This window comes from Zea mays, chromosome 5, assembly GCF_902167145.1.
Source record: "Zea mays cultivar B73 chromosome 5, Zm-B73-REFERENCE-NAM-5.0, whole genome shotgun sequence".
Lineage (NCBI taxonomy): Eukaryota > Viridiplantae > Streptophyta > Magnoliopsida > Poales > Poaceae > Zea > Zea mays.
Genome location: NC_050100.1, coordinates 82755476 through 82776968, shown reverse-complemented (window position 1 = coordinate 82776968; position 21493 = coordinate 82755476). Strand labels below are relative to the sequence as shown.

General features: G+C 44.3%; 1 protein-coding gene across 5 annotated transcripts; it reads left to right on the top strand.

Moving 5' to 3' along the window:
- The first annotated feature begins 3530 nt into the window (after positions 1-3530).
- On the top strand, positions 3531-10929 carry LOC100193423 (VIN3-like protein 2). 5 transcript variants are annotated; one of them, XM_035967695.1, is made up of 6 exons: positions 3570-3736; positions 5914-6411; positions 6506-6578; positions 7124-7820; positions 8742-9049; positions 9128-10929. In XM_035967695.1, exons 3-6 carry the CDS (start codon positions 6551-6553, stop codon positions 10363-10365), a joined length of 2271 nt encoding a protein of 756 aa, XP_035823588.1. In that variant the 5' UTR covers positions 3570-3736; positions 5914-6411; positions 6506-6550; the 3' UTR covers positions 10366-10929. The 5 variants fall into 5 exon arrangements, with proteins under 5 accessions (NP_001297372.1, XP_035823590.1, XP_035823588.1 ...); XM_035967697.1 differs by lacking the exon at positions 6506-6578 and having other exon boundaries at positions 3547-3736; XM_035967694.1 differs by having other exon boundaries at positions 5914-6578.
- Positions 10930-21493: the final 10564 nt, after the last annotated feature.

The following is a 21493-nucleotide window of genomic DNA, read 5'->3' as shown; positions in this document are numbered from 1 at the left end:
GTAATACCGAGGCGCCAGGTAGTTCTTGAAAACGAGCGTTTAAGTAGAACTAATACATATAAGTAGTCTATGACCGTTGTTCCAAATCTGTTGAGATCAACAATACAATGCTGTTTTATTTTGATTTATTTATTTGATGCATGTAGTCATGAATAGAGCTATTTGTTTATATTTTATGAGCTAGAGCGGCGTAGAGGGATACCTAGCTAGTTCTTTTCGTCTATCTATCTACAACCACAAAAATAGGTAGCATCATTCTTTTTAGATGACATTTATTTTAACTTTGTAGATCATGGAATATGCCTTACACGATATTTTGCGATGCAGAATCTAAAATAAATTGCTCCTAATGTATAACCATTGATACATCAAAGTATTATAATTTGATGATTTTGCTGTTGGAACTTGCTCTCCTGGGCAAGTTGATCCAACGGGGAAGTGAAAGCAGTGCGAACAAGGCTTTTACTTGAGATGGCGATAGCTCTGTTAATCTAGCCTCTCAAGGGCACTGTGCGGGGGTATTTATAGGTGTCTGAGTGCCCAGCGTCAAGGATTAAGGACGCATATGCCCTTAGGTGCCTAGGTCCTCCTCGGAATATTCCCATTAAAGTAGGGTTACAGACTGTAATAACAGAAAAACCTTTACAATTTAGGCCCGTAATGCGCAGCGACAGCGCGGGGCCCGTTATGACGGGCCGGATTGCACGTGGGCTCTCGTGTTGGGCGACGTCGCGAGATGGGGCGACCTCGCCATAGGTCTTCGTCCTTCGGCGTGTCGGACGAAGGGTGGAGTCTGCCAGTCGTCGTCTCCGTTGATGCAGCGAGACTGGCGAAGGCATCGAGCGAAGGGTAGCGTCTTCGCCTCCGCCCCAACATTTGCCCTCTGAGGGACCAGTTCGACCAAGTCATCTGGTGTCGAAGGCGTCGTTAGATGGTGAAGACGTTGCCCTCGCTCGAAGTGGTTCCACGGGGTTTTTTGACATGACCGTTGATTGACGCCGCACTGTTGGATTGCGGGTTTCCCGAAGCGCCGCGCCCTGTGTATAAAAGGGGGTGGGGGCGCGTTTTGAACTTTATCTTTCCGCGCGCCGCGAAAACCCTAACTTCCTTTTCAAACCGCTCGCTTGCTCGTCTTCCCTCCTTGCTCCTGCTCGTCGGAGATCTGGCCCGTGTGAAGCAGACCGCCCGCCGCCGCCGACGGTACGTAGCCATGCCGTCCTCTTCCTCTTCTGCTGCCGATACACCGCCGACCGACGGATCATCTGAGGAGATGCTGAGCAATGTGGCGGCGGAGGAGTTGCGTCCCGGCGACAAAGTGGAATTCGGCGCGTCGCAGATGTCCTCGGTCCGCGTGCAAGACATGCAACAGCTTGGGTATTTTGGCGGCGGAGTGGGACGGTGGGCGCCAAATGTTGGAACTTGCTCTCCTGGGCAAGTTGATCCAACGGGGAAGTGAAAGCAGTGCGAACAAGGCTTTTACTTGAGATGGCGATAGCTCTGTTAATCTAGCCTCTCAAGGGCACTGTGCGGGGGTATTTATAGGTGTCTGAGTGCCCAGCGTCAAGGATTAAGGACGCATGTGCCCTCAGGTGCCTAGGTCCTCCCCGGAATATTCCCATTAAAGCAGGGTTACAGACTGTAATAATAGAAAAACCTTTACAATTTAGTCCCGTAATGCGCAGCGACAACGCGGGGCCCGTTATGACAGGCCGGATTGCACGTGGGCTCTCGTGTTGGGCGACGCCGCGGGATGGGGCGACCTCGCCATAGGTCTTCGTCCTTCGGCATGTCGGACGAAGGGTGAAATCTGCCAGTCGTCGTCTCCGTTGATGCAGCGAGACCGGCGAAGGCATCGAGCGAAGGGTAGCGTCTTCGTCTTCGCCCCAACATTTGCCTTCCCTTGCTTATAGACCTTTTAACACTCATCAGATTACAATCTAGGATTTTGGAGCTACAAATAGGACATTAGATGCTAAAGATAGACATCGATATTTTAGTCAAATAAATGATACCATATATATACTTTTTGAGACAATAATTACGAATATATATATATATATATATATACCACATTTATAATTTGTTATACAACCGAAAACAACCTAGCACGTTTAGAAACTTCACAACCAGTCAGGGGCGGATCTTAAGGGGGATTGGAGGCTCTAGTAGTGATGGCAACAAATAAACTATCCATAGATAATGACTCTGGACATCCATATCTGAGACTTAACTCGATACCCGAATATGTATCTGTTATCCGCCACAGATAAAAAACCATACCCACATTCGCTACCCGCGGACAACAGATATCCAAAGATATATACGTTTGCCCATTAGCCACATACACCAGTTTTAAATCCTGCAAATCCAAATATGACGATAATTGATTTGTCCAACAAATTCAAATATGATAAAGACGTAAAGCGGCATAGAATTTGTGCATCAAATCAAATCTGATACAAGCATAGAATTTGTCACCGACATACAACGACATAGAATTTATCACCGCCAAAGGCTGCTCGCACTATGGCGATTGGGAACTAGGAAGGATCGATGAGTGATGGGGTTGGGTTGGTGGGACTTGGGTCTTGGGTATGTAGTGTGCGGATGGGGATGGGGATGGGTGGAAACCCTAGCGACCCACATGTCAAGTTAACCTGTAATTGGATATTCGGGTATGTATAATATTTTTATATCCGTTCTATAAATATGCGTGGATATTAGGTGCTACTCGTATTCGTATTTGTGGGTACAGACTTGTATCAAATCCATACCGAATGAGTTTTTTTATGCTCGGGTGTGCAGATAAATCATATCCATGCCATCCCTAGGCTCTAGCTCCCTCACATCCATGAAACTCTATTGGAGAAAGAGATGAAGAGTAGATAAAAAGAGAAGAGAAAGAAGAAAAAGAGAGGGGAAAAAAATAAGCCTCATCTTAGTCATCTACCAAGTTATGCTGCCTGCCATAGTTCACCAGAAAATCAGCTTATCATTTCTGGGTCCGCTATTACTGTCAGTGTCAGTGATAGACTTAGAACTGCACGGTTCACATCACTTGACCTAAGCTTAACTGCATCCGCACGGTATGCACTATGCCCACATGCCACAGCCACACATGGATGTGTACGTACTGATTCTCGTCATTATCACAAATATGTGCTGCGTGTTGTCGTTGTTACATCACCTATACGGCATAGAGACATCATAATTCATACATACCTTTTACTTTTAGCCTCGCCGGTTCGAAGAGTTGCCCAACAACCCCTCTCGTTTCAAAGTCATCGAGGCTAATGAGATTATCGGCTAAAAAACCGCGGTCTCCTGCCAAACTAATTTGACCCTAGCTAATAACCGTCCCATCGAAACTAGCGGCCCACCGGCCGGCGGCCGCCGCCCGTTCAACGAACGAGTAGCGGGACAGCTCAGGAATACGTGGGAACTCGGGGGTGTCCACCGCAAAAGCGGCACCATCGCGTCGTCGATCCGCGTGCCGAGTCCCAAGGCCGGGCGTTAACCCCGCGTGGTCGCGTGCAGCAGCCAGCCAGCCAGCGCCCCCTGCTCTGCTCTGCCCAGCGGGAGGACAGGAGAGAGGAGTCCACGCGAGCGGAGAGGAGAGGAGAGGGAGAAGAACGAGGGAGAGGAGAGAGATCTCCCCCCACCCACCCCGACCCTTCCTCCTCCCCTCGGCCTCTCCGGCGGGCGGGCAATTCGGCCATGGATCCCCCACGCGGAGGTCAGCACCCCTCCTCCCTTCCCTCCTTCCACGGTTTCCCTATCCCCGTACTTCTCCGCGCCGCGGTCGCCGCGCGCGCGGCTCGATCCGCGCGACCGGTGGTTCGCCCCACGGGTCTCCGCGTGCGGCCACGGCCGATTGGCCGCTGCGGAGCGGGATTCTCCGTTCGAGTCCCGCCGTCGAGGTTCCATGTCTCTCTCCTCTCTCTCTCTCTCTCTCGCGCGCGCGCTGGTCGCAGCGGCGGCGGGCCATCCTTCGTGCCCCGCGCGGCGCACGAGGCCGCCGCCGAATCCCAGATTTATCGTGCATGCGCGGCGCCTGGCGGTTCCCGCGCTTCGGATTGCTGGTCGGGATAGTCCGGTCGCCGACGCGTGGAGAGGACGGGCTCGGGCGCGGCGCGCGCGCGGGGGCGGGGATGCCGCCGCCGCCGGCAACGTTAGATTCGCGTGCATGCGGCGGTGGCTACTCGGTACTCGCATTGCGGCCGGGGGGATTCGGCGCCTTTACGTCGCTGTCCGGGGATGTACGTGTCCGCATCTGCCGCCCCGTTTGGTGGCACCCGGTGGTGGTAGCGAAGTATCTCTTTTTGGGACGGAAGAAAGGCCTGGGTCAGCCTCAGCTGCTGGGGGCGGCGGCTGCTGCTGCTGCTGCGGTTCGTGGACTTGGATGCCCATTGTGTGATTCCCATCGCGTTGACCGGGCCGTGTGGGATATTTATTCGGATGCACCGCTTTGTTCTTGGTTGTGTGGCCGCTTTAGGTTGGTGGAGGGTGTTGTGTGTTGATTTCGTTTGTTATACAGATTTACAGAGGGTTTACGATTCTTAGCATTGTTGCCGCCATTGTTGCTGTCTATAGGTAGACGCTACAAGTAGGAGGCTCCTAAGACCAACTTCACCGGGCTCCGTTAATTGCTATCTATCCGTTTTTTTCCGCGTCCAATAGCACTGTTTATGTGTCCAACAGACATCGTATCCAGGCATGGAAAATGCAAGCAGATTCATCCGCTCCGTATGTTGGCGTTGTCTCTCTACTCCCTGCAGTTCAACCACCACCTTCATTCGATCCCCCGTGACTGTAGCGTGCCTCTGCGAGGCCCCTCGATGACGTGCGCCTGCAGGCCGGCGAGGATCCTTTTGAGGTTACCGGAGGTGATGGATGAGGAGGGAAGGAGGTCGTCGAGGCCGGCGCCGAGCCTGCGAATGCCGCCATGGATGGCGGTGTTGGCAGAAGTTAAGGACTGGGGGAAGGGAATGTTGGCGTCAGTGGCGGACCCAGGAACTGATGACAGCCTAGGCGAGAATACGGTGTGATCCCCACGCCTGTGCTCGTGCCACGTGCTGCTTGCTTCCGTGCACTATGCTCGCGCCTTGCCCTCCATTGCAGCCGGCGAGCCAGCCCAGGCCACCGCCTGCGGTGCCTGGGTGGTGAGTCCGCCCCTGGTTGGCGTCGTAATTGGGGGTAGGGGAAGAAGGGTGGTCGGAGGAGGACGGGTCCGAGTCCTTTCCCTTGTTGCGCATGCGTCAGTGGCGGTGGTGAGGGCTCCTCGGACGGGCACCGACGCTTGGCCACGGAGCTCCACCTGGTGGCGCGCAAAGCAACCGTCGCTCGAAGGGGAGAGCGACACGGGCCGTTATCAGGATGCTGCTGACAAGGGGAGGAGGACAAACCAACTGTTTCCACCCACGGACGGGCGTATTTTACGGATGCGGACGATGAACTGCTGGAGTTGGTCCAATACCAGCTAATAATGCATGTGGAACACATTCATAGCCCCATAAAACTTGTCTCGTATGTGGTGCCAGAATTTGAGTTATGTAGAAGTGCCATGCAAGTCTATTATAAATGGTCAGTTACATAAGGCCTATATATACTAGGAATTTGTAACTAGTTATTGCATTTTGCACCGAGTGCTCACTTACTTTTCTATTTATGGAATATATGTGCATGTTTTCCTTTTTTATTGCTCCCTCTTTTGTGAAACATAATACTTGTGCGGGAGGGATCTACAAATACTATGATGTAGTATTAAATCGAGGGAACAATGCTTCTTTTGGAAGGGGGTAGAGCACAAGGCAAAAGTGTGTATGAGATGTACCTAACACTATTAGTCAAATGCATGCAGTAAATTCATGCTAGTAAGAGACTGATGCTGATTGTTCATCATTGCTGACTCAGGAAAAATGAGATGGAGATGTCTGTACTGACATGCAGGACACATTGACCTCTTTCTAGTGTAGTTTCAGCCATAGTTATCAAGGAGGCAAAGCGAGATAAGGCGACTGCTTACCATTTGGACGCTTGTGTGCTAAGGCGTAAACGATGGTGACACCATACTAGTATGGCAGCTGAAGGTTTGTGGGGGAGAAGGGAGAATGGCATGCAAAAAAGAAGGGTGGGGAGGGGGTGGGTGGGTGATGACACCAGGTCAAGTAACCCTAACCCATAGAGGGGCAAACTAGCAGCAGACGTCTGTTCATTGCTGCTGGAGGGAGGCGGCTGCCGCCACTGCCGTGCGGGCTTGATGCGACAATCCCTTTGTGCTGGAGTGCAGATCGGAGGCTGTGAACCCTGCTTCTGCAGTGCAAACTGGAGGTGTACCCTGCTACTGTGTCAACCAGAGGCAGCCGCTGCAGCTCGTGATGCGGGATAAGGGAGGATGATTCCTCCTGAGCGGTATCCTGCAGACCTCCCACTCTCTCTCTCAAACACTTTTATCTGTCTTGTGCTCTATTTCTCTCACGCCACGTCTCTGTTTGTCATTCACCAGAGTCTCTTGCTGTTTTATCCTTTATTCTCCTGCTTTTATCTGCCGATGACACATCAAGTGGTGCCCGTCACAAGTAATTTCCTGCCATTTGGATGCCAAATTGACGATTTTCGGAGGCTACATTCTATCACTCCCTAGACTGCTCCGACGCTTAAGTGATCCTTAATAACAATGGTTTTTGCTAAGATGTGCTATCTTATAAAAACCATTGTGGCCTGAAACTGACATACTCATGCATGGTATACTTGTAATTGTGAATGTGTATTGGCAAACAAAAGAAGCTTGATTACACATGATTCTGTTCCAACACTATTTATTGTCTGTTTATTAGTTTCTAGGATTATGCTGGAACAGCTACCATTTAATCCTTGCAACCACTATATCTTTTTCTTGGATGCTTTATGAGATCTAATAAATTCAAGGTTTCTATTCTGGGCTTCAACTTTTTTGATTTTTTATTATGAGTTGACTACAAAGTTCCTTCCAAACATGCTTCTGCTATATTTTTAAGCATATTTGTGATGCATCTAAGATTTTAATGCTGCAAAAATTCGAATTCTATTTTGTATATATTAAATGGGTGGTATTGGTAATATGTTGTGTTATTTATTACTCCAGGAACAGTGATTGATCCTACTAAATGTCGATTGATGAGTGTGGATGAAAAGCGAGAACTTGTTCGTGATTTATCAAAGAGCCCAGAAAGCGCTCCTGACAGGCTCCAGTCATGGACACGGCGGGAAATTGTAGAGATTCTTTGTTCTGATCTTGGAAGGGAGAGGAAATATACTGGTTTATCCAAGCAGAGAATGCTAGATTATCTCTTCAGGGTGGTGTCTCGAAAATCATCTGGTCCAGTGGAACATGTACATGAGAAAGAGAAAGGGAAAGATAAAGAGTCAATTCTTGAGCCCAATACAACTAACCATCAGTCCCCTGCCAAACGACCGAGAAAGAGTGACAATCCATCACGATTACCGATTATCACAAACAACTCAGCAGCATCTGATGTAACTGGGCCAACTAATAATCTACGCTTCTGCCAAAATTTAGCTTGCAGGGCTATTCTCAGGGACAATTTTTGCAGACGCTGTTCATGCTGCATTTGTTTTAGTTACGATGATAACAAGGACCCAAGCCTCTGGTTGTCGTGTAGTTCAGACCAACACTTACAAAAGGATACCTGTGGTTTCTCATGCCATCTTGAATGTGCTCTAAAGGATGAAAGAACGGGTATTCTGCAGAGTGGACAAGGCAAGAAACTTGATGGTGGCTATTATTGCATTCGCTGTTGGAAACAGAATGATTTGCTTGGGTACTGTTCTGTAGCATCTTTTTGTTATACAGTGTCTATGCAACCTGATTTTTTTGTTCCTGTGCTCCCAATCTTATCGCCTCCTATTTTAGTCTGAGCTTCAGTATATCATGCACTGATAGTCGTAATCAATTGAGAAATATTAGTTTGGTAATAGTGAGTTTTAGCTTTGACATTTTTCATCATAACTTATCTTCCAAATACTATATTTTATGGACCTTACCTGGTGAAAAAGATTGAATCTTATTATATATCACTTTTTTTAGCTTTTCTGTTCTGTTCTTAGGGTTTAGTCCTTGTAGTACTGTCATCATTTAATCAAGAGAAAAAGAGTGATCACAGTTAGAGAAACAAATTTTAGATATTTCAACTTTGTACTTCTAGAATCAACCTGTCATGCTTTAACTTTATGCAACACACTATTGCTGTGGATACTCTATGCATCCAGTTTCCTTCTGGAGTAAGATTTGTTTGTCGGGACAGGCAGCTTTATGCTGGGAGTACTTTAGGTTGCAGACTATAAAAACAGGTCCTTGACTTTATTTAATTATCTATTTTTTATATCTTCTTGAGGGATCTTACTGCTCTAGTTTCAATGTATGGAATGGATTAGTTTGTCGTTTGAAATTTGAGCATTTGAGGTGATAAGGTAGGATGTACATGTAAATATGAACATAGCATGTAGAATTGAATGTTAGAACAAAATTATCTGTTAGGTTAGTCATTTTATTTGAATTACCTCACAAGAGGGAAAACGAAGCATATCCCTTTTGAGGTTTCTGATTGACACTGTACATGTAGTGCTCTATTCTATTGATTGTATTTCTTGGAATGGATGAATTGTTAATCAGCAGTACCATTTGGCATTGTTAACCTGCTGAGCTAGCATGTGACTATTAAATTTCCTTTCTCATTTATTAGGTGCTGGAAGAAACAGCTGGTGATAGCAAAAGATGCTCGACGATTGGATGTATTGTGTCATCGGATTTATCTCAGTCATAGGATCCTTGTCTCCACAGAGAAGTACTTGGTATTGCATGATATTGTTGATACGGCATTGAAGAAACTGGAGGCTGAGGTCGGTCCTTTATCTGGAGCTCCAAATATGGGTCGTGGAATTGTCAGTCGACTTACTGTTGGTGCCGAAGTTCAGAAACTTTGTGCTCAAGCAGTAGATGCTGTGGAATCATTGTTCTCGGGTGTATCTCCTGCTAGTTCAAAAATTCAGCGTACGTGGTGTACACTTTATGTTTGGTTTTGACATATACAAATGGAATTGACTAATTGATCCACATTTCCATTTTCAGGGCCATGCATGATGCGACCAAACTTTGTAAAGTTTGAAGCTATAACCCAAACATCCGTCATGGTATTTTTGGATTTGGTTGATTGTCCTATGCTTGCCCAAGAGGCAACTTCTTTTAATATCTGGCACCGAGTGGCTGTTACTGAATCGTACCCATCAAATCCGACTGGCATAATACTTGCGCCATTGAAAAAATTACTTGTCACTTGGCTCGCACCGGCTACAAGCTATATCTTTAAGGTTGTCGCGTTCAAGAACTCAATTGAGTTGGGTTCATGGGAAATTAGAATGAAGACAAGCTGGCAAAAGGATGATCCAAGGGGTTCAATGCCAGGTGGTACCGGACTAGGACAAAATAGTGAGAGCCCAAAGGCAAACAGTGATGGCCAGTCTGATCCTTCCTCAGAGGGTGTGGACTCAAACAATAATACTGCAGTTTATGCTGATCTAAACAAGTCTCCTGAAAGTGATTTTGAGTACTGTGAAAATCCTGAGATCCTTGATTCAAATAAAGCTTCTCATCACCCCAGTGAACGTATTAATGACTTGCAAAATATACAGATGGCTGCAGATGGGGTAACAGAAGTCACAGAGCTGGAAGAAGCACCTGGGCTCTCAGCCTCAGCCTTGGATGAGGAACCCAATGCTTGTGTTCAAACAGTGCTTCTCAGGGATTCAAACCCACTAGAACACAATCAGAGAACTGTGGTTCCTAGATCACATGATACATCTAATATACTGGCTGGACATGAGTTGGTGATTGTTGGACCTCGATATTCTGGTTCTGTGCCTCCCACTGCACCAAGAAGTGTGGAAAACAGCAAAGACAATGGTGGAAGGGCCTCCAAACCCAAACCTTGTGACATAGTTGTTCAAAATGGCTCTTCAAAGCCTGAAAGGGAACCAGGCAATTCGTCAAACAAAAGAGCAACGGATAAAATGGACGACTTTGGCCACAAGGATAGTTTCTCTGAAGTGTCCTATGAATACTGTGTAAGGGTGGTCAGGTGGCTGGAGTGTGAGGGCTATATTGAGACAAACTTCAGGATGAAGTTTCTTACATGGTTTAGCTTACGTGCCACCCTGCAAGAGAGAAAGATAGTTAGCGTATATGTGGATACTCTTATCGAGGACCCTGTCAGTCTCTCTGGCCAGCTCGTCGACAGCTTCTCGGAGAGGATATATAGCAAAAAGCGGCCTTCCATGCCTTCTGGTTTCTGCATGGATCTGTGGCATTAAGGAACTGCAGGGTCTTACCGTTCGCTTTGTAGGGAGCATATTCGGCCCATTCTTTTGTTGCAGATCGTTGCATTGATTCTTCATTGGAAATTTAGCTGAAGTATTTGACTTGCACATCTTCATTGAAACTTTCCTTGGTGATGACAGTAGGTTATGTTATCGTCGGGCAACTTCTTTTTCCCTTCTGTTTTTTTTTTCTTCATTTGCTCCATAATAGGTTACAGTGCTCCCATGTTAATCTTAGAGCATCAATGTGCTGCATTGTTCAGTCAGCTTAGTGCCGTCATGAATTTTGTGGCGTGTAGCTTGTCTGAAGAAGAGGATGGTTGCCAGGCTGGATCAGGAATGCGCCTGTGGGACGAAGCAGGCTTCGTGTGGACGCTGACGAATCCAAGCTAACCATGTCTTGTCGGTAAAATGGTTGTGCTGTATCTTCGGGGGGATTTGCATTTTCTTGCTGACTCTTTCTGGGAATGGGAGGAATGATGTTTAAGGTGCAGAACGTCTGCCTTAATTTAATGTTATGTTGACTCATGCTCCTTTATCTGCTGCATTTGTTGGTTCGATGCATGGTGTTCTGTTCTATGGCCTCCAGGTTCTGTGTTGCACCTGTTTGAGTTTCGTTCCAGTGCACTGACACTGTATATGTCCAATCTAGCTTGGCATTCATGATTGAATGAGTGCTTGCGGCTTGGTCTATGGTGCTGATGGCCGACGGGTGGGATCCTGGAACAAAGTCTGGGAAAGAAATGTACTAGCTGGGAAAGAAACGTCATCTACAGATAGAAGTCACTTAGATGATTTTTTTTTGCTGTGATTAAGAGCCTGTTTGGATCCACGGTGCTAAAGTTTAGCACTACCTTTAGGACCTGTTTGTTTGGAATTATAATCTAACTAAATTATATAATCTAACTTATTTTGAACTAACACTTGGTTTAAAACAAGTTGATTATATAATCTACGCAGATTATAATAATAAAGAAACAAGCTCTTAGTAAACTTTAGCACTTGTAGATGTAGACATGAGTGCTAATAGGTGTTAAATGATATTAAAAGTGAAGTGCTAAAGTTTAGCACTTATTAGCATTTAGCTCTTTAAGAGGTGCTAAAGTTTAGTACGTGGGATCAAATAGGCCCTAATTTATGTTGTGATGCACCATTCAACATCTCAGATCAAACAAGGTTCTCTATACTGCTAAAAAAACAAAGTTAATGCATTGTATGCAACAGATGCTCTTTAAAAAAACAAGGTTAAGGTATTGTATGCAACAGATGCTCTTATAGTCTTTGAACATAATCTCAATACAAGTACAATCCATGCCACCAAAACAGAGACGAGAGTGAATGGTAAAGCTGGCTCTGAGTTGACATCCCAGTTTCCTTATTAGGAGATGGGTACGTGGGCAATTTAATTCCCGTAGGGATTAAAACAGACAATATTTAGTTTTCATGGGGTTTGGGGGGATAGGATGAAATCATCTCCAACCTGCATTGCTCACATACCTGCTCTGCGAACTTTTATTGCTCTAATTTCCGCGAACTTTAATTGCTCTAATTTATTCCCTTGACATATTAAAGTTGTACCAAAAACTCAACATGTAGTCTAGTATAATTAGCAAACTAAATTATGTAGTAGATGTCTTTTGTTATTTTAAATCTTGCATGCTCAGTTTATATTGATTTCGTATAATCAATCGATACCTGCTTTCAAACCCACACCGTCGGTGCATCATATATGAATATCAGTTAATAGTAGTCATACCTCATTAGCTACTTCTCATCTAACCCCATTTCATCCCTACATTTGGCAATCATTTATCAAGTCCAAAAAAACTGGTTGCATTATTTAGGTAATGAAGGTGACTACTGGTTTTTTGGATTTTTTTACGTGAATAGATTTAAAATACAACTACAACCTAAATTTAGAGAATTATCGTAGAACTCACAATTTTTACCTCCAAAATTATATAGCAAATATGTGATTTAGAGAGCTAAAATTTACAAAACTATTGGAGCTGCTCTAATCTAGTTCCTTGAAATATTAAAATTCTACCAAAAAACTCAACATACATTCTAGTATAATTAGCAAACTAAATTCTGTAGTAGTTGTCTCTTGTTATTTTAAATCTTGCATGCTCAGTTTATATTGATTTCGTTTAATCAATCGATACCCCTGCCTTCAAATCCACACCGTCGGTGGATCATATATGAATATCAGTTAATAGTAGTCATACCTCATTAACTACTCCTGGTTATAGTTTAATTTCACACTAAGGGCTAGTTTGGAAACCCAATTTTCCAAGGGATTTTCATTTTCCCAAGAAAAATTAGTTCATTTTCTATAGAAAAATAGAAATCCCTTGGAAAATTAGGTTCCCCAAACTAGCCCTAAAAGATGTTCTATACGTTGCCAATTGTAAGAAAATCATTATCTCTAAGGGCCCATTTATTTCGTTGGAATTGAATTCTATTCTAATAATTATAATTTAGACAAAACTAATTGAGTTAATATATTTATTTATGTAATGTATATGTATATTACCCTAAATCATATGAGATATATAGTTATATACTACATTTATGTTATAGAGAAACAAGTAGAAGAGTGTTTTATAAATTGTACATTATAAAAGTAGCATGTAAATCTATAAAATTAATTTCCATCTCTCACCTCATGAATTTGAGATAGGCTTATATATACATTTTGGAAAGTTGTGAAATGTCACATTATAAAAAGATAACTTACTGTATTAGTTAAATTCAAATTCATCAAAATGAAGGGAAACAAACGGGCCCTAAGAGTCATGGGTTGCCATGATAGAGCTATATGTTACAAACAATGAGCAAAATTTGATTTAAACATCTTGACAATCACTACAATGATATTTCAACCTAAAATATTTCATATTTTTTTAATTCCATTGAATCCACGTGGGATGGTAATAACTGAACAAGACCTATAAACCATGCATTGGGCTTACATTAGGGCCGACGATCTGCCCCGGCACCTGCAGTGGGCAGTGCGTTGCTGACAAAAACGGCGTCCGTTCGTCCGTCAGCTTCAGCTCACTCACCCAATCCCTCGCCGGACTGCTACTACCCTCGATCAGTCCTCACGGCAAAGAGACCGAGAAAAAAAAGGCAGCGACGCATGCCATGCACAAGTCATGTCAAACAAACACTAAACAAAGCTGGATCACCAGCAGACACCGCGTCGTATGCATAATACGCGCAAGAAATGCCTAGCTATTTTAAAACCCTGAAAACGAGTGGATGTGATTTGTGATGCATCGGCGCTGTTGCCTGTTGCCTGCTGTTGGTCTCCGATACGACCCTTTTATATATATCATCGTCCACACTGATGTTTGCTCGCAGTCGCGCTAGCTGATTTATTAATTTGATGGTAAAGTAAAGTCATCAAGGAAAGAAAAAAAAAGTTAGGCCTTTTCTGGCATGCAGTGGGTGCGTCGTCGACCTTTCCTTTCCTTTGCTCCGATCCCTCCCTTTCTTTCTTTCTTTCTTTCTTGTGTTCGTTCGCGTTGTTACGTTCTTGTTTACATATATTAGAAGCAAAGTCAAAGTATCAGACTACACAGGGTGCATCCATCTCATACCCTACCGTAACTTTCTTTTTTATATATGCAAACAATTAAGCGTCGCAGTCCTCTTAGTTTGTACGTACCCTAGCAATTCAACCTCTGCGCGTTCTTCCCCTTTCTCTCTGCAACAATCAACAACAAACCCCCAAACTTTTTGGGTCGTCTGAAGAATACGCGGCCTCTGCTAGCTGCCAGTTCAAACTGCATCAGCAACAGCAACGCCATGCACCTCTATAGCTAATACCATCTGATCTAGCTATATGGACCCGTTTTCTTCTCTGAAAATCGCCGACCTCTGTGTCCTGCCTACCTTTGGAATATACAGTCCAGTCGTCAGTTCCTTGCTCTGCTATCTACTAGCCTTCGAGAGAACTCTCTCAGCTTGTGCATGCACGAGAAAAAGGTAGAGGAACAGTGGAAGAAGAGAGACAGCATGGCTTGCATCTACTAGCTAGCAGGGGGGTAGGTGATAACTAACTGACGACGACGACCGTGACAAAAACCACAGATGGATCATGGATGTGTGTGTCGTTTATTGGTCCTCCGAACCCGAGACCCGTTCGCAGCCTGCGCGCGCCGTCGTCAACAAAGGTTCGGCGGCGTTAGAAGACGCCGGCCGACATAACGCAATAATAATTAATACACATATGCAGATAAATATATAAATTAATTGTCGTCAGATATTACGTACAGCATGCGTTACTAGCTTAGCTTAGCTGTTGCATACGTACTCTTGGTTGCATGTCTTCGTGCCCGGCCGGCCGGCGCTGTGAAAGAGATCCAAGGTCCAGTCCAGTTTCGCCTAACACGCACACACACGCTGCCATCCATTCCATCCCAAACTACTCTGTGCGTGCGTGTGTGTGTGTCTAACCAACCTCGATCAAGCTGCGTGCTTGTTGTAAACGTGGACTATAGATCAAGGGATGCATGCATGCATATGCATGGATCGGAGCTAGAGGCTCCGTTTTGGATTCCAACCGAAGCATCCGATACTGGTCACACAATAAGCTAGCTGCTTGTCTGTGACAGCAGCTAGCTAGCTAGCTAGACGTGGGTGGTAGTAGGAAGGAGACTACTCACTCACACCTGACAGCAACGTCGCAACGAACTCTTCTAGCTAGCTAGCTCGTCAGCACGCTGCGGGGGCCCTCTCACCTGCGACGACGTGCTTGTGCTTCACGAGGTAGCCATGCCACCACATGCACACACACCTACTACAACCACACTAGTCATTTTTAGTACGTACTCCTCCTTCAAAGAGATCGAGACAGAGAGAGAGATCGATCGAGCACATCACTTGAGACTTTTCAGCTGCTTCATCGTTTCTGCTGCTGTTTTTTTCAAGCTAATATAGTAATATATAGATAGATGCTAAGCGACTGATCAGAGAGTTCGGTTCCTTTCTTATTATATGTTATATTTGCCTCTATTTTGATTGATCGACTCTGTGATATATAGTAGGTCGATGATCGATGTGTGCGTGTGACTTTTGTGGTTCACACAGGGAATCAATTCAATTCCTTGGTTTACTTGCTTACATGTTCAGAAAACCTTTTTTTTTTTTGCCTTCCGTGACATGCGACCTGATCATAGAAAAGCAAGGCCAGCCAAACCATTCTCCCCTATCTTCTACCTTCTTTCTTTCCATGACAAAGACCACAGTGGAATAATCTGGGCAATCCGTTAGGGCTTGTTCGGTTATTCCTAATACACATGGATTGGATGGGATTGGAAAAAATTGAAAAGAAGTTTGACTTGTTTGGGATTCAAACCCATCCAATCCCACTCAATCCACATGGATTGAGAGCTAACCGAACAAGCCCTTAATTGGACACGTACCATGGCGATGGCGTTGGGCAAAAAAATCGCTATTAATGATTCATGCCGTCTGTGTATGAGATCTTGGCTAGCTAGGTACATAAGAGAATCTCTTCAATATCATTAAAAACTTAAAACTATATATACTATACCTTTTATATATGTGACATGATGCCATCGAAAAATATATATATCGGTGTATCACTGATAATATTTGGTAATTTCAGAAGCTAACACGTTTACATCATAATCCGACAACACCAATTATGATTACTTCACCTCTGGAGGATACCCACCACGAGGAATCTCAATTTTTTTTTCTATGAGAGGTCCATTTTCCAATACAAGCTTAGTGGAAGAGTTACATCGTTGGCAAAATGTTGGAATAGACGTACGTTCAACAAAGATGGCATACGAGTAGAGAATCATAGATCGTTACAACTAGACGCGAGATGAAGAGTGAAAGAAAAGTGTGGTGTGTAGTAAAAGTACTCGTATGTCCTCGTGTATCAGCAACAACAACACGCTCATACATGTTCATTGGCGGTACACGTACCTGACGTATAGTACTATATATATTCTAAAAACATTTAACATAAAAAATATGTTGTGCTAATAGTCATATACATTGTGTTTCCTTTGTGTTTAGACTTATGGTCTCTGAATCTACCTAATATTTTTTTAGATGATTTGTTAGACAAACAATACGATCACAAAATTGACGGTCCAACGAATAATGGCTTGGATTCTTCATGAGATAGATGTCGATGAAGACTAAACTGTTGGGGGTAAGCTCGTGAAAATGACGAAACACGCAAACAACTTTATGGTGAGTCTTAATTTTCTACAATCGAGAGGCAAGAAAGGATCGATGTTGATTAACAACTCGATTTTGTAATTGTTTATATAATCACATGTGAGAGCAGACAATTTAATATGTCAAAATGTAATTTATTTAATTAGTTGGTATTATATTTTTAAAGTGGATGAAGATAACATACTTAAGATATTGATTATGTCCCTTAGAAGGTCTTAGCTAAAAAGTCATATAAACTATCAGTATGACTTTTCATCTATTTATATTGTAATTTATATTTTTTCATTTAATTTCCAAATCTAAGTCTTATTATTTATGTTTTTAAATTAACATTTAAATTTAAAATTTATTGCGTAATTTGGTGTAGAATTGTTTCTAAATTGTTAAATGGATTGATCGAATATATATATGAAAAATTTTAGATGACATATGCTAAAGTGAAATTCTAGATCCATCCCTAACCATGCTCTTTAAGTTCTTTAATGATCTACACCACCACAACAACATCAATATCTTCATGGTATCTATGTGCTCGCACCAGCACCACTAGCGATACAAACATCGGTGAGGTCTTAGGCACCCGTAATGCTACGAATAAATACGTCGTCGGCTAAGACGAGTCTCTCTTCGCTCTAGCGCACTAGCCCCTGCATATATATAGACTCAATGTTAATGTACTTGTTTTTTCAAGGTCTATCTGTATTCTCATTGATCATGATTACCTTTTGGATTAATAGTATGTCAAAAAAACATCATAGATAGTATGGCCATTTACCATGGTGATCTCCATCATCAAGTTCCCATTCGAGGACGTTATATTTATGTCATACTGATAGTCGCCTAGAGGGGGGGGGTGAATAGGGCGAAACTGAAATTTACAAATATAAACACAACTACAAGCCGGGGTTAGCGTTAGTAATAAGAAACGAGTCCGCAAGAGAGGGCGCAAAACAAATCCCAAGCGAATAAGTAAGTGAGACACGGAGATTTGTTTTACCGAGGTTCGGTTCTTGCAAACCTACTCCCCGTTGAGGAGGCCACAAAGGCCGGGTTTCTTTCAACCCTTCCCTCTCTCTCAAACGATCCACGGATCGAGTGAGCTTTCTCTTCTCAATCACTTGGAACACAAAGTTCCCGCAAGGACCACCACAAGATTGGTGTCTCTTGCCTCAATTACAAGTGAGTTTGATTGCAAAGAAAGGATCAAGAAAGAAGAAAGCAATCCAAGCGCAAGAGCTCGAAAGAACACAAGCAAATCACTCTCTCTAATCACTATGGCGTTGTGTGGAGTTTGGAGAGGATTTGATCTCTTTGGTGTGTCTTGAATTGAATGCTAGAGCTCTTGTAGTAGTTGGGAAGTGGAAAACTTGGATGCAATGAATGGTGGGGTGGTTGGGGTATTTATAGCCCCAACCACCAAACTTGACCGTTGGCAGAGCTGTCTGTTCGATGGCGCACCGGACAGTCCGGTGCACACCGGACAGTCCGGTGCCCCCTGCCACGTCATCACTGCCGTTGGATTCTGACCGTTGGAGCTTCTGACTTGTGGGCCCGCCTGAGTGTCCGGTGCACACCGGACAGGTACTGTTTGCTGTCCGGTGTGCCAGTATGGGCGTGCCTGACTTCTGTGCGCGCAGAGTGCGCATTAATTGCGCGGCAGAGAGCCGTTGGCGCGGAGATAGCCGTTGCTCCGGAGTCGCACCGGACAGTCCGGTGAATTATAGTGGAGTAACCGTTGGAGTTTCCCGAAGCTGGCGAGTTCCTGAGGCCGACCTCCCTTGGCGCACCGGACACTGTCCGGTGTACACCGGACAGTCCGGTGAATTATAGCGCGAGTCGCCTCTGGAAATTCCCGAAGGTGGTGAGTTTGAGTCTGAGTCCCCCTGGTGCACCGGACATGTCCGGTGGCACACCGGACAGTCCGGTGCGCCAGACCAGGGGTGCCTTCGGTTGCCCCTTTGCTCCTTTGTTGAATCCAAAATTTTGTCTTTTTATTGGCTGAGTGTGAACCTTTTACACCTGTATAATCTATACACTTGGGCAAACTAGTTAGTCCAATTATTTGTGTTGGTCAATTCAACCACCAAAATTAATTAGGGACTAGGTGTAAGCCTAATTCCCTTTCAATCTCCCCCTTTTTGGTGATTGATGCCAACACAAACCAAAGCAAATATAGAAGTGCATAATTGAACAAGTTTGCATAATGTAAGTGTAAAGGTTGCTTGGAATTGAGCCAATATAAATACTTACAAGATATGCATGGATTGTTTCTTTCTTTTATAACATTTTGGACCACGCTTGCACCACATGTTTTGTTTTTGCAAATTCTTTTGTAAATCCTTTTCAAAGTTCTTTTGCAAATGGTCAAAGGTCAATGAATAGGATTTTGCAAAGCATTTTCAAGATTTGAAATTTTCTCCCCCTAAATTAAATCCTCCTCTTAGTGTTCAAGAGGGTTTTGATGTAAGATTTTTGAAATCCCCCTTTTGAACATAATAGGATATCAATTGATAAATACTTTTGGAAAACACTAAGTTTTTGAATTTGGTGGTGGTGCGGTCCTTTTGCTTTGGGCTCATTTCTCCCCCTTTTTGGCATGAATCGCCAAAAACGGAATTTATTAGAGCCCTCTAAGTGCTTTTCTTCCCCTTTGGTCATAAATGAATGAGTTAAGATTATACCAAAGATGAAGTCCTCTTGCTTTGGGCTTATTCTCTCCCCAAAGACGAAGTCCTTTTGCTTTGAACTCTCCCCCTAAAGATGGAGAGAGGCTTGGAGCGACGGCGAAGGATGAGTTACGGAGTGGAAGCCTTTGTCTTTGCCGAAGACTCCAATTCCCTTTCAATATACCTATGACTTGGTTTGAAATAGACTTGAAAACACATTAGTCATAGCATATATGATCAAAAGTATAAGTGAGCTATGTGTGCAATCTAGCAAAAGAAGTTGCGAGAATCAAGAATATTGAGCTCATGCCTAAGTTTGGTAAAGGTTTGTTCATCAAGAGGCTTGGTAAAGATATCGGCTAATTGATCTTTAGTGCTAATGTAAGAAATCTCGATATCTCCCTTTTGTTGGTGATCCCTAAGAAAATGATACCGGATGGCTATGTGCTTAGTGCGGCTATGCTCGACGGGATTGTCGGCCATTTTGATAGCACTCTCATTATCACATAGCAAAGGGACTTTGGTTAATTTGTAACCGTAGTCCCGCAGGGTTTGCCTCATCCAAAGCAATTGCGCGCAACAATGGCCTGTGGCAATGTACTCGGCTTCGGCGGTGGAAAGAGCGACCGAGTTTTGCTTCTTTGAAGCCCAAGACACCAAGGATCTTCCCAAGAACTGGCAAGTCCCCGATGTGCTCTTCCTATTAATTTTGCACCCCGCCCAATCGGCATCCGAATAACCAATCAAATCAAATGTGGATCCCCGAGGGTACCAAAGCCCAAACTTAGGTGTATAAGCCAAATATCTCAAGATTCGTTTTACGGCCGTAAGGTGGGATTCCTTAGGGTCGGATTGGAATCTTGCACACATGCAAACGGAAAGCATAATGTCCGGTCGGGACGCACATAAATAAAGCAATGAACCAATCATCGACCGGTATACCTTTTGATCTACGGACTTACCTCCCGTGTCGAGGTCGAGATGCCCATTAGTTCCCATGGGTGTCTTGATGGGTTTGGCATCCTTCATCCCAAACTTAGCAAGAATGTCTTGAGTATACTTCGTTTGGCTAATGAAGGTGCCTTCTTGGAGTTGCTTCACTTGAAATCCTAAGAAATACTTCAACTCCCCCATCATAGACATCTCGAATTTCTGTGTCATGATCCTACTAAATTCTTCGCATGTAGACTCGTTAGTAGACCCAAATATAATATCATCGACATAGATTTGGCATACAAACAAGTCATTTTCAAGAGTTTTAGTAAAGAGTGTAGGATCGGCCTTTCCGACTTTGAAGCCATTTGCAATAAGGAAATCTCTAAGGCATTCATACCATGCTCTTGGGGCTTGCTTGAGCCCATAAAGCGCCTTAGAGAGCCTATAAACATGGTTAGGATACTCACTATCTTCAAAGCCGGGAGGTTGCTCAACATAGACCTCTTCCTTGATTGGTCCGTTGAGGAAGGCACTTTTTACGTCCATTTGATAAAGCTTAAAGCCATGGTAAGTAGCATAGGCCAATAATATGCGAATTGACTCAAGCCTAGCTACGGGTGCATAGGTTTCACCGAAATCCAAACCTTCGACTTGGGAATATCCCTTGGCCACAAGTCGTGCTTTGTTCCTTGTCACCACACCATGCTCATCTTGCTTGTTGCGGAAGACCCATTTGGTTCCTACAACATTTTGGTTAGGACGTGGAACTAAATGCCATACCTCATTCCTAGTGAAGTTGTTGAGCTCCTCTTGCATCGCCACCACCCAATCCGAATCTTGAAGTGCTTCCTCCACCCTGTGTGGCTCAATAGAGGAAACAAAAGAGTAATGTTCACAAAAATGTGCAACACGAGATCGAGTGGTTACCCCCTTATGAATGTCGCCGAGAATGGTGTCGACGGGGTGATCTCGTTGGATTGCTTGGTGGACTCTTGGGTGTGGCGGTCTTGGTTCTTCCTCATCCTCCTTTTCTTGATCATTTGTATCTCCCCCTTGATCATTGCTATTATCTTGAGGTGGCTCATCTTCTTGATTTTGTCCTTCATCAACTTGAGCCTCATCCTTATTTTGAGTTGGTGGAGATGCTTGCGTGGAGGAGGACGGTTGATCTTGTGCATTTGGAGGCTCTTCGGATTCCTTAGGACACACATCCCCAATGGACATGTTCCTTAGCGCGATACACGGAGCCTCTTCATTACCTATCTCATCAAGATCAACTTGCTCTACTT